We start from the raw sequence: 14,585 nt of genomic DNA, 5'->3' as shown, positions 1-14,585 counted from the left end.
ACCATTTTAGATAAAATTATCGTTATATTGTAATTCCAATTAAAATTTTTCAAAATAATAATTACTTTATTCAGCTTTTTCAAGAGATTTCATTACTAAAAATTTAAATATTTAAGGACAAGGTTTCTTTTCCTTATTGCAATAGGTAAATCATATCATGGCTGTTTATTCTCTGCCTGGAGATACACACATATCGCAACATGTTGTGGAGTAAGAATTGCGATGGTCTAACAAACAATGAATTATCTTAGATTGGATCGAAGGTGAAGGGTGTAACGATTTGTTAATATAATGAATCGTTCATTTGTATTAGGTTCTATTAGTTCTTTATTTTAAATAAGTGAAATACATTTTTATTAAATCTCATTGTTATTATATTCGTTTGTATTTTCTTTTAATTTATTTTTGATGTTTTATGACTCGTAATTTCTGGTTGGATTTTCAGTCTAGATGTTTCTTCCTTTATTTTGTAGTCTTATCTAATTTTGAGGGCGCACGGTGTATGTGTATGTGGTAAGTCACAATGCTACTAACTGCGAGGACCCGGCTTCGAATCCGGCTTGGTTGAAAATTGTTTTCTCTTATAGTGTAGCCATGAGTCAACCCTGAGGGTTCTGGAGCCTTCCTAGGGTCTACTCAACCTCATGAATTGGGTCCCTTAATTGAATAAAAATCTGACGGTCGAGCGTGATTCTGACCAAAGCACCCCCTTGCACAACCGTTGGTCTAGGAACAGTACTTCCTTACAAACTACTGCATCCTTAACCCTTAAACATAGTTTTTAGTGGTACAGATTTTAATTTTTTTTTAAATCTAATTTTGAATCATTCAATAATAACCTCCTAATATATTTTAATATTTTTATCTTCTGTTGAGGTTTTAGTCTCCATAATTATTCATTTATATGTTTTTAACATAGAATGTATAATATTCAAAAGTTTATTGAAACAAAAACACTAAAAATTGTTATACAATAATTTTATATTTTTCGTATATCACTAAATAACACACAATAAAAAGGTGAAAAGGCCCTATGCAAGAAATCCATTGCTTACATACAACATACATCTAAAAATAATCTTAAAATTCGTTTCTGTCAAACTTAACATAGAAACGTATTTCTGGTTGCCATAAAACTTACTAATTAGGTAATTAATTAAATAAATATAAGAATAAGTTATTTTTTTACCTATATCTCTTAAACGGTGCATTTATGCGCAACAGTTATTACATAATAAATTAAAAATCTTTCTGCATCGAGTAAGTACAACCTATTAATTTGGATAAGTGGTTTGTTGTAAACCGTTAGCAGTCATGAACGATAAATTTATTTTAATATTTTGCCGAAACTGAGCAGTAGTGCTGCTTATGTATCCAAACTTAACAAGGAAACGCATTTCTGGTTGGTCTTAAAATAATATAAGCAGCTAATTAATTTTATTAAGTAATGAATTATAGAATTATTTGTTAGATCATTTTTCATTTTTAAGTCGTTAACGATAGATCTTAAATTTAAAAAAAAATTAAAAATCATTAAATTATTCTTGGAATGAACACCATGAAGTACTAATTTGGTCAAGTGGAATTGGCGTAAAAAAAAAACTGTTCTATTTGTATATTGACTTAAAAAAAATGTTTACTGTTCTTTAATTCTTTCATTATACCTTTATTTTTTTAATAGGATCCACCGATTAGACGAAAAAAAGACCTATTCTAATTAAAATCTCAGATTTATTATTTGATCCAATTAATTAGCTGCTTGGTAACAGTTTTAGGACCGTCATAAATTCATTTCCGTATTTAATAAGCCGTACTATACTTCAATATTGGCAAAATTTGTAAATAAATTTCGTTTTTTCAGTAACGACTTACGGTTTACGACACGATGATTAATCAAATCAATATGTTATTGTATTCATTCGTCACAAAATTTAATGTTATTTAATTTCTTATATAATAACTATTTCCCTAGGATGCATCTTTTAGGTGTTATAGGTGAAAAATACACTTAATTCGTTATGATATTAAATTAGTTAGAGTTTTACATCCACCAGAAATGCGTTTCCATGTTAATTGTGAACGAAACTTCTTCTTTAACCCACTTACAATACTGTCTCGGGGCAGCCTGGATACATAAAGAGGTATTTAAGTCTCTATCCGTTGCCAACTCCGTGACTTCATCAAGAGCGATTCTCCTGTTTCTTGCCAGATCCGATATGAAGTCCTCCTACTATTCCTCGGACGTCCTCGTTGTCGTTTTCTCTCAGTCTTTGCCTTCCAAATACTTTATGGAAGTCTGCTGATCGGAGTTCTTTGCACATGGCCATACCATGTCATTTTTTTCTACGCACATTTTCTATAAGCGGGTCCTGTCCTGTTTCTTCTCTAATTCGAGCTCGAAAGCTTTCCTCAAAAATTTCATTTATGTGGCTTGTATAGTTGTGGTTTTCGAATTATTTGGCACTAGGCCACCTTGAGCTGCATCGGCGTAGGTATAAAGACTTAGATTACACCGTCATCTTTGTTTTCAAATCCATTTCTCTTTTGCCGGTTAAGTTTTAAAATCATTTGCAAATTTATGCTCTATGACAGCGGTCGCAAAACTGGTGCACGAGAAAATTTCGCTGGTTCCGAGAAAAATGAAATTCATTAATCCTTATCAATATCTCAGTTTCGGGCTTACATAATAAGTGAATACCTTAGTGAACCGAAGATTAAAATTCTGATTCAATTCAACACAACTTATTTATGTGAAAGAGGCTTTTCATCTGTCCCAGCCATCAAAACGCGGTACCGATCTCAGCTTGAAATAAATGAAGTTCTTGCAGTAACAACATTGGATCCAAATATCCATAATCTTATTTCAAGTAAGCAGGAACATCAATCACTTTAGAAATGTAGAATGCTAAAAGTTCGAAATACTTTAACCATTTTTTAATTAGTTTATTTTTACAGTTTTTGTTTATTTTTTATGGTTTATAATTAAAACTTTAATAATTTGGTCACAATTAATAGTTTCATTTTATTAATTAGGTACATTTTATGTTTTCTAAGATCACAATTTTTTTTTATAAATATATTTAACACCTAAAAAATCATATTAGTGGTTCGCGGGATTTAAATTATAAATTTACAGGTTCCTAAGATCAAAAAGTTTGACCGCTGCTCTATGAGATGGACTTTTTGCATCTGACTCGTCTACTAAAACGTCTTATAAAATTATCTCACGTCGATCATAGTTGTGTGATCTGTAAATTTTGTTTTCAATTTAAAATAAGTCGCTTCATTAGTTTCAAATTTTAAATGTTTCTATGACTTTTGTACTATGTATTTCGAGGGAAATTAACTTATTTTTTCTTGGTTGATGACTAAAGTTGATTTCTAAAACTAAGAAATTAACACGTAACATCTGGGCCCTGTTTCATAATGAAAGCTAATAGTATTAGTTGAAAATACAAGCATAGAAATAACTTGGAAATTGCACTAATACTTATTTTTTATTCATAATAGGGAGGACTATTAGTGATATTACAGGAGTTAAAAAGTACTAAAGTACAAGTTACTATTGTACAAGTCAGTGTAATTTTATTAAGTTAAATCGACAAGACTAATAGTATTAGTTTGTTCTTTATTATAAAACAGGGCCCTAATAAATATAAGAAAAAAATATAAAATGGTGGTTTGCTATTTAACTACCCAAGGCAGAGAAAACTTGATTAATTTTTTTTTGTTTCAAAATCTTGCCTCATTTTCTCCAATTAACTTTGGGTTTATTCCACTTTTCTTTAAATTTCGAAGTGACATGAGTTTCCTTTATTTTGTACATAATTGTATACTCATCCTGGTTACACGGTTCCCTTAACGCTCGTAGCCTCCTCTTAACAGACTGGACAATCAGCTGGATATTGTCACTGGAATGTTGAGGCTGGAGGGGGGGTGAAAGTATGCTCCTGATTACACGAGTACCGCTAAAGAACGTTCCAGAACTCTTCCACTTAATCTACATAATTAGATCTCGTTCTTGAGGTTGGCACACAGTATATATTTATTTCTGCTGAGACATTTCTTAGCCGGCAGGTGAGTCATTCAGTCTAGCACAAGTGATTACTCATCGCATAATGACCGGTTGTTCAGGTTTCTTGGGTGGCCAGGTCTGCGTGAATAATTTCATTTAAATCATTAAAAAAAAAATACCAATGAAAATCTTTTTTAGGTATTTTCGTTTCCATGATAAATCACCTTATTCAGCTGTCCAATCGTATTTATTTAAGTAGAATGTTTTTAGGTGACTTCAGATCTTAAAATTCAACAGTAATCTTGTTTAAACCTTGTTAAAATAATTAAATTAGTTTTAAATAATTACTTGAGCTATAAATAAAGTTCGAAAAGTATATTGTTGCAAAAATGTTATCACTTGCTATTTGGAGCAATCAACCCTTTGAGATCTATATTTCATCGGCTTTCTAACAATTCTTAACAGTATCCCAATAAAATTGTAAGCAGCATCAATTTTGAAGAAAACGTAATGTTACCGGAATACAGTGTCCAGTGCCTTGTGTTATGTTGTGCGGGGCCTTTGTGTTTAAACCTAAAATCCTATCTATAAGTGAAAACATTTTCCTTTTTTATTGAGTTTCTTATGTGCAAAAGTAAAAAGTTTACCCATTAAAAATTTTTATTTATTTTTATTTTGTTTCTGTATACTCCCATCAAAATCATGTTTTTGGGCGAGTACAGTATTTTTAACAGCTGATGGGCATTATCTGTCAAAAAAAAATCATAATTTTACCTGGACTATTCTAAAGGAACAATGAATGTCCTTGGAAAGTAGTTTTTGAACCATTCTGTGGCAAAACCAAAGAACTTCGTTTTATTCAGGAAAAAAATAATAAATTTTTGTTCATATTCTCGTTGCTCAATATTCTGAAAAATACCAACCGTAAGATAAAATATTATATATTTTTTAAATAGATTAAATTTGTTAATATTTGAGCTCTTATTGAATTCATTCCTTGGAATGTTTTTCGAGATACAGTTTTCAAGCACCAATATTTATTTTACTATAACGAAGAGAAAACATTTGTGAATATATTTCAGCATATATCATGAAAAATATTGTAAAATAATTATCATAACCTAATTTATGGTACATTTAATGAGCTGCAAAGTGAGGCCTAATAAAACCCTTTAAATTAAATATTTTCCGAGATTATTCCTACTGCGTAGCTTACAAATATTATTACTGGATTTGGTTTTTTTTGCTGCAAACATCGCAAATGATTCACATCTTTAAAAACGTTCGATATCACAGAAACTTTAGAATGTAGAGATATCTATTATGGCTCAACGTGATGCTAGATAAGTTCACCATAAAGTTGTTTATACTGAACATCTCGGAGTAGTAGTTTTCATATTTGCCAAAATGAATTAATGTAGTATTAATTTCTCGTTGTCGGGCGAAAATATTGTAGTTAAAAAAAAAAACAGTATCTATGAAAATACTGAACGTAGTTCTAGTAGGGCTCTACTCTAAGCTCGTCAAATATACTATAAATTAGTTAATAATGATTATTTTCCTAAGATTTTTTTTAATATATATATATATTTGCCTAAATAAGTTCACAAAATAATTTTTTTTTTGCTTTTTGGAAACTGTATCTCAGGAATTATTGGAAATAAAGGACTCTATGTGGTCTCAAATTAAAGCTAATTGAACTCACTGCTAATTAGTTTATAATGATATTTCAGCTAGTTTTAATACTTGAGGAATTATTTGCAATAAATATACAAATAAATGCGGCCATTTTGATAAATTTGCTATATTAGGACTATGGACCCCCAGGAAGTTGTTGCTTTTTTAGCATCATATTTTTCTTAGTAAAATTTTTACATAACAATCAGTTGACATAAATTTGATTACACTTACTTCTAGTTACAGTTAAATTTTAAGATGTTTTTATTGGACTATAGGGTAGACCCAATATACATATTAACACCACTAATCTCTAATATTTAAGTAATTTTGATTTGATTTATGCTAGATTATTCTGATTTTTAATGATTTAATATTTAATGTATATTTTTAATTTTCTCAATTTTTATCTAGTGCACCTAGTTCAGAAATTTCTATTGGAACTAGGTTACTTTGGTTTACGAATTTTGATAGGAAATGAGATTATAAGAATAATTTATATACTGCACTTTTTTTTATCCTAAACGTCCTTAGAAAGTAATTCACCTATACTGCTTTACTAGCTGGAGATGATTAGTGAATGTTAATTCTAAACTGTTGTGCATAATGAGATGTGTGTTTCATAGGTTTTATAACCAATCTTGAACCTTGTTCTGACATAAATTTTACATTAAATGTTTGAGGAACCAATTTACGACTATAAAGGGCATCTTTGAGCCTATAATATCGTACATATCTATAAAGATATGGCAAATTATTTGTGATACCCTAGCATGAGTGTATTAAATATTAAACTCTAGTATCTTGAAATTTACTATTACAGTAGATTTAAAGGTCTTATTACTTACATCATTAAGTGTTTCAGTTTACTATTTCTATCTATTCAAATAAAAATATTATTTTCTGTATTGATGCTTTGTTTTCACATCATAACAAGCCATAAGTTAGGATGTGGAAGACACCCAACTCTTATATCAAGTTTCAATATTTTTAGACAACGTCACTAAGAACCCACCACCATGTTTAAGGAGATGGTTATAACATCTCGTTAAGTGGATAGTAATTTCCGTAGTTGATTTAAAAAAAAATTAAATTACTTTTTATTTGTCAGTTATACTACAATCTCTTCCCTACTAAATATGACATTTTCTCTCGTGTATTTTCTTAATTATATTTTTGTTGATAATTGACCCTTTATTTTATTATTTAATTTTTTAAATATGTATATTTACATATTTTCATTTATAGTTATTTTTTAAATATACTATTTTCACAATTTGTGCTATCTTTTTTTTTTTGGCTTAAAGAAGGCATACGAAATAAAAGGAAACTCTATTCATACACCAGTACATGACTATCAAGCATTTTACATATACCATTGATGTTTTCTGTTTTGTTTTTCATCTCCTAGGTTTCGACTACAGCCAACAGATTCATTCATAAATACAGAACCGATAGATCCTACTAATCATAAAATTGTTATAATAATTTAGAATATTACTGGCTCAAGGCTGCATTCTTTTCCTATCGCTTATGTTTTATTGCTCATGAAGCTCTTTAAACTTTATCTTATTTGAGGTCGAATTTATTTGTTGAAAATGAAAATATTGATGATCTTATATTAGATAAAATTATAAATAATTCTGATAATTATATATTTACTGATAGTTAACTCATTTTTACTAATTTACACATCACTATTACCATACCGAATTCTGCTTTTCGTTTAAATCCATTCTAGTAGTATTGTTAATGGTTTAATTGAATTATTATTAAGTTAAATTTTACTTTTAAGAGTCAGTAGAATGTAAATATATTGTATGAATAGAAACAAATATCAATCAGAAAATTGTTTATTGTTAGGGTCCATATCTTTGTTTTTTTAAAAAAAAGCAAATATTTAATAAAAAAAGTGAAATATTTACTAAAAAATGCAATATATTAACTAAAGTTTTTTTAATATTCAAAATCCTATAGTTTCAGAATATTTCCTATAATCTATCATTTTAATTAGTAATTACTATAAATAATTCTTTTATATTTATTTACTACAATTTTTAATAAGTATAATTTCCAAAAAGTCAATTTAAATGTCTTTCCCCATTTGTGAACATAGTTAAACTAACATTGCCAGACGTGTGAATCCAGGTTTGTTAGCATTGTTTCCCTCATTCTTTGAATTGATCTCAAATATGGATTTGCCAATGAACCCAAGGTTACTTCTCATTAATATTAATAAGATATATTTGAATTTTGAGATCATTCGTTTCCATATTGCAATTTGTAGATATTGCGAAATGAGAAAAGTATTTTTTTTTTTTACTATCTACGTAACAACTGTCATTGTTGTCTTATGTATATTTTCATTGTGAATGTCTTTGGTTTTATTTGTCTCAATTTTAAGTATTATATTCGACCTACTCTTTTGAACTAGTATTGGTTTTATTGCTCTCAATAATTATTTAACTCGTGACACTAAACAGCAATCATTTATTTGACTTTTTTTGGTATATATTATAATATAAATATTACGTATGTATTTTACCAGCATTTTAGTAATTATATTATTAGATTATGTTTTATTACTCATAAACTAGTATAATTTTATATTTTAGTTTGGAGAGGTTTGCAATTTTCCCCATCTGTATAGAACAAAAATGTGACGTTACCTTCTAGGTTCAGCCACAATGATGTACAAATTTGTTTATTGCGCATCTGATCACTGTTTCATTATGAAAGCTAATAGTATTAGCTTAAAAAACAAGTATACAAATTACAAGCATCAATACTTTTTGTTTCATAATAGAGAAGATTATTAATTTATAGCATTGTAGTTTAATAATATAAAAGTACAAGAAAGTATTGTACAAGTCAGAAAAACTTTTAAACACTTACTTCTAGTTACAGTTGAATCTTAGGATGTTTTTATTGGACTATAGGGTAGACCCAATATACATATTAACACCACTAATCTCTAATATTTAAGTTAGATTATATCAGTATTTAATAATCTGATTTTTAATGATTTGATATTTAATGCATATTTTTAATTTTCCCATTTTTTTTCAAGTGCACCTAGTTCAGAAATTTCTATTGGAACTAGGTTACTTTGGATTACGAATTCTGATAGGAAATGAAATTATAATACTAATTTATATACTGCACTTTTTTTTTATCCTAAACATCCTTAGAAAGTAATTCACCTATATTGCTTTACTAACTGGAGATGATTAGTGAGTGTTAATTCTAAACTGTTATGCATAATGAGATATGGTGTGTTTCATAGGTTTTATAACAAATCTTGAACCTTGTTTTGACCTAAATTTTACATTAAATGTTTGATGAACCAATTTACAACTATAAATGGCATCTTTGAGACTATAATATCGTACATATCTATAAAGATATAGCAAATTATTTGTGATACCCTAGCATGAGTGTATTAAATATTAAACTCTAGTATCTTGAAATTTACTATTATAGTAGATTTAAAGGTCTTATTACTTTCATCGATAAGTGTTTCAGTTTACTATTTCTATCTATTTAAATAAAAATATTATTTTCTGTATTGATGCTTTGTTTTCACATCATAACAAGCCACAAGTTAGGGTGTGGAAGGCACCCAACTCTTATATCAAGTTTCAATATTTTTAGACAACGTCACTAAGAACCCACCACCATGTTTAAGGAGATGGTTATAACATTGAGCCTCTTTGAGCGGATAGGTTTATTTCCGTAGGCGGATTTAAAAAATTAAAAATTGTCTTTTTTTTTTTTTTAATAATTTATTTATTGATATTTACAGCTGTATACATTGATACACTTCAAGTAAATTTGCTGTAAGTGATATTATGACATGATAAAAACATGTGGAGAATCTACCCATTGATAGAACTCCAAAAACATTTCTAAAGGAGAAGATCTCGAGGCCATCTTAATTATCAAATTAAATTACTTTCTATTTGTCAGATATACTACAATCTCTCCCCTACTAAATATGACATGTTCTCTCGTGTATTTCCTTAATTATATATTTTATTTACCATATTAATGATAATTTACCAAATGCAAACTACATGACTAACAGAATTAATTTGTGCCTCATTATAAAAAAGGGCTCTGATACTTCTTCATTCTACAATGGTTTGTTCTGAATTGCCTGGATGCACCTACCGGATTCATGATCTTCTTTAAACAAATTGGTCGCAGCGGATTTACTGTATTTTTACAAATACTCTTGAATATTTTGGGTGGTAACACAGTTACTTTTAAATTTATTTACAAGCAAGTGAAAATTGACAAAAAAAAAAAACAACACAATTCTTATGAGGTCAAATACGAAAAAAAGTCATATATCTTTTAAAAATCGATTTGAAAAATATCTACAAAGGGAAATAAAAGATAAGGGAGAAAACAGAAATTAACGAACTTTGATCTGTCAATTTCTAGAAATTAATTATAATTGTCCGATAAGTTACTAATTTAAAACACAAACTGAATGAGTTGTTAAACTTGGAATTTTTCGCTTTCAAGTTTTTTAAACACCTTATTTCCCCTTGTGGTGTTCATACGCCCAGAATCATTCCTATAAAAAAAATGACGTATCAATATTAAGAAATAACATTTTAAAGAATTTTATGTTCAATAAAGAATTGACAGCTAAAATATTTTGGAAAAAAAAATCTAAACAGCCATCTAATGGCTAAATTCGATTGTGATTGTGACGAAAAAGATTGTGTTTTTTAAATAATATATTTTCAATTTTTTTAAGATATATTTAATTTTCTTTTATTGTGTCTGAAATCTACACTCTTTATTTTTATAACTACTTGTATTCAAAACATTAATAACTATACCAACAATATTTTGTGGTTTCATCCCTTTTTTAGGAGGACACCATATCCATAATAATTTTTATTTCTCAAAAATCCATATTGATTACTTGGTTATTTGTTACTTATTATTATTCGATTTTACATAATCACTGTATATATTATAGAAGTATATATGGAAAATTAAGAGGGTTACTCTTGAGTTTTAATCTTTCAATATAGTGGTATATGTGAGTCAAACCTGAAGTTTTGATTCACAAAAATCTGACTTACACTTTGCCTTATTAATTACTGCTATATTTTATACATTGCATTGTTAACAAAATAATTATTGGCAACTGTAAAATTAATTTGCTCATATAACCTTGACATATCATGTTAATAACCAATCCAGGCTTCTGTCCTTCACCAACATTGTCCTTCCTCGTAATGCTTAGGATGATCATTTACAATGATGAGTTCAACTTAAATTAATATTGTATAATTGAAATATATAGGTTATGAGTAATACATTTAATGTCAGCAGATAAAGAAAAATTTAATGTGACATTTATATTATGTGCTGATATTGGGAAGGATTATCTCAGTTTTCATGGCACTATCTCAGACTCCGCTATTAACTTTTGGTTAATATTGTAATAACGTTGAGTATATTGTATTTAATATCATTTTTTAATAGCACTTTTGATTTTCAGAAGTTGCCTCAAAAGATGATGTGATGTTGAATTAAGGTTCAAACTGATGTCAAATAAATAAAGATGTAGGTTTTTATCAAAAGATTTTTTTATTTGAAGGAGTTGATTAGGAATGTTGTTAAGAAGGAAAAAAAAATAATATTAACTATTTATTTATTTTCTTCCGACGTTTCGACGTACGTTTTAGATCTTTATCAGGGCTACAATAAAAAGATACAAAGAAGTTAGAATCATCGTAAGGGTAAAGAAGTTATATGAAAAATGTAAAGGTGGAGGTATAAAGTAGGAAATACAAATACTGTATTGAGTATAAATATTTCTCATAAACAAATGTTGAATCCACAATGTAAAAGGATAAAAATAGAGTAAGATAATTAAGGTGAAATAAAATTCAAATAAATGTGTAAAATAACATTAAATTAAATTTATAAATTGCAAGAAAAAATATTTAAATATCAAAAGGATAGTAAAAGTATAAACGTGTAATGAATTGTTGAAGAATGTAAATACAATTAAATATAAGTATTGGAAAAATAAACAGACTGATGTATATATTAATAAAAGATTATCTGTGTCACAGTGGTAGCAATATTTTATCTAGATTGATAATTGTAACAAAGTCATGATGAGTATGTTAATTGAAATAATGCTAAGTTAAAATTAACAATCTTAAAGGTAATGGCATTCAGGGAAAAAGGAAACATAATGTAATTGTTGAAGTGAAAGGTCTATACTACCGTTCTATAACTGAAGAAAAATAACTGTAGGGAGTAAATTAGTTTTGAAACGGAAATAATAGAGATGCGGAAAAACTGGTCAATTCTAGCAGGAAAAGTTTAGTATTCTTACAGGAGAGTAGGATCTTACAGTAGCTTAACAATCTCGGGAGTGGCGGTCTGATTGAGTGAGCTCCTAATACAATGTACATAATTTTCCTGCTAGAATAAACTTAGCACATGTCTGTAGTATTTTCTCCCTTGAGCTATCAGAGAAGGGACATGATAATTAATAATAAAATTTTTTATTTTCTGAAATTTTACTGCTGTCAGTCAATCCCAAGACTGCCAAAATTATTATTTTTTTTTAAATAAGTTCAAAATATGTTAAATACAGTTTTAAACAACTTTGTGTTTAACCGGGTATTCAAGGGAGTATATAAATCGATTCTGAGATGACTCCCTTCTGGTGGTGTGGAACACGGACTAAACTGTAAAAAAAAATTGTATAAAAAAATAAAATAAAAATAAAATAAATAAAAAAAAAATTATTCAAATTTAGGCATATGTTAAGGAATCTGACTTACAGCTTAGAGCATTTATTTTAAGGCTAAAATTACTAAGAATTAATATTATGTATGGTTTATAACAATCTTTCTCCTGCATATAAAGCATATTTTCACTATGCATCTTAATATATATTTCTGATAAATAATTGATTAATGATTAATAATATTGCATTCATAAGCCTCACGAATTTGGTCATGCCTTATTCCTTAGTTCTGATGTAAAATATATTAACTTAGTGGTAACTTTATTTTAAATATTAGTCTAGATTCTCGAGTAACAAAGGAGGTACCATACTTTCGTATGATTGTTCCTTTTTCATACGTAATTTCCGAATTTTTCTTATTGGAATACGCATCAATTTAAATGACTTAGATAGTGAAAAGTTTGTTTAAATATTTTTTATTATATACGCAAATTTTCTTGATTGATTGTCATCATTATTAAGTTGATGTTGGTTATAACCTTTTTTGTTTAACTTTGCTTCAACATAGAAATCATATGAATTACGAGTACATATGTACTCGTATATCCCTGTACTTTATATGATAGATCTTATTATCACATAACATCATAAGGGACCTTTGTTTATATAACTTAACTTATGCAAACCTATATTTTTTACTATTTAAGTGATCTAGTTTTATACTAGATTATAGTATTGTTACAGTAGTTAGCTAGTTTATTTCGGTTTAAGGTTGTCTTCGTTTAGAAGAAAGCCCAACTCGTGACATAGACACTGGCTCTTATTAATTGTAATTAATATTTTTTTAATTCATATTTTGCTAATCCTAATTTTTTTTATTCATATTTTGCTAATCCTAATTATTTTTTTAATTCATATTTTTCTAACCCTAATTTTTTTTTCAGATCAAACTTTCGGTGAATTTAAACCAGGAAAACCAGGTAAATGAAGTAATTTACACTAAATAACAATTATAAATATAATGTTTTTTCTGTATACATTTCTCTATCTCATGACTCAATATGCGTTCGATTTACTCAGAGCCAAATCAACCAAACTTATGTTTAATGACTTAAAATAACAAACATAAATAAACCTTATTAATTTGTGACCGAAACGTAATAGTATAAAAGGTTGATAATACTTTTGTATGACTCATGAGGAGAATGACTTACGATTTTTTTCCTGTCTTTAATTAAATTCATAAACATTTTTATGTCTACATTAATCGATGTTTGAATTTGAACATTGAGGCCAAGGATTTTTCCTTCCTGTCACTTGGTGGGTTCTACGATTGAAATAATGTTTCACTAACTCTCTGACGCACAAAATCGTAAGAAAATTGATAATTATGTAGTTATATAGTTTTGAGATATTATTTACATGACCTAGATTGTAAAAGTTTCCTGAACATATTATTATATTTTAATATCTGATTGTTGGTTTTAAATTTTTTTTATTCACCTTGGCAAAGCTTAAATCTTAGTTAAAAGAGTGAACAATTCGTTATGTGTACAATTAATTTATTTTATTTTATTGTTTATTGCGATTAGGCTATCAATAAAACTGTTAACTATAAACTGTAAACTGTTCGATTACCGCTAAACAGTAAGTGTAATATATATGAAAATATTTTATTATCTGTATTACTTCATTAATTTCCTCTTTACGCTAAGACCATTTAACAATTATTTCATTATTCTTTTCATTTTTGCACTTCTTAGTGCTTTCTACTAAATTTGTGATTTATTTTCGATGATACAATATCATAATGTAGTGGTTATTGTTGTGCCAATTAGTGGTTGGTTGAGGATAAACAGATCTTCGAAAAAATATTCAATGGTAGAGTATATGCTGTTGAAAGTTTCGATACAAAGTAACTAGCCTTACTTAAATGTGTCCTTACGCCAGTTTTCCTTTCTTTTTTTTCTCTATGTATGTATACGAACTATATGGTTTCTCATTGCTTAATATTTAACTTTTGGTTAATATTGTAATAACGTTGAGTATATTGTATTTAATAAGAAGATCTCGAGGCCATCTTAATTATCAAATTAAATTACTTTCTATTTGTCAGATATACTACAATCTCTCCCCTACTAAATATGACATGTTCTC

General features: G+C 27.9%; 1 protein-coding gene across 4 annotated transcripts in view; it reads left to right on the top strand.

The window, feature by feature from the left end:
- LOC106690163 (sodium-independent sulfate anion transporter) overlaps window positions 1-14,585 on the top strand; it is a 190,514-nt gene that overhangs the window by 109,872 nt on the left and 66,057 nt on the right. For all 4 annotated transcript variants that reach the window (XM_014435496.3, XM_067051443.1, XM_014435497.3 and 1 more), the window contains one exon: window positions 13,373-13,408. In XM_014435496.3, coding sequence (XP_014290982.1) covers window positions 13,373-13,408 — 36 coding nt within the window. The remainder of the gene's footprint in view (window positions 1-13,372; window positions 13,409-14,585) is intronic.

The sequence above is a fragment of the Halyomorpha halys genome, unplaced genomic scaffold (assembly GCF_000696795.3).
Source record: "Halyomorpha halys isolate HHAL.00 unplaced genomic scaffold, Hhal_1.1 Scaffold1598.1, whole genome shotgun sequence".
NCBI classification, from domain to species: Eukaryota; Metazoa; Arthropoda; class Insecta; order Hemiptera; family Pentatomidae; genus Halyomorpha; species Halyomorpha halys.
The sequence above is the reverse complement of the archived record's forward strand: the minus strand, read 5'-3'. Positions and strand labels throughout refer to the sequence as shown.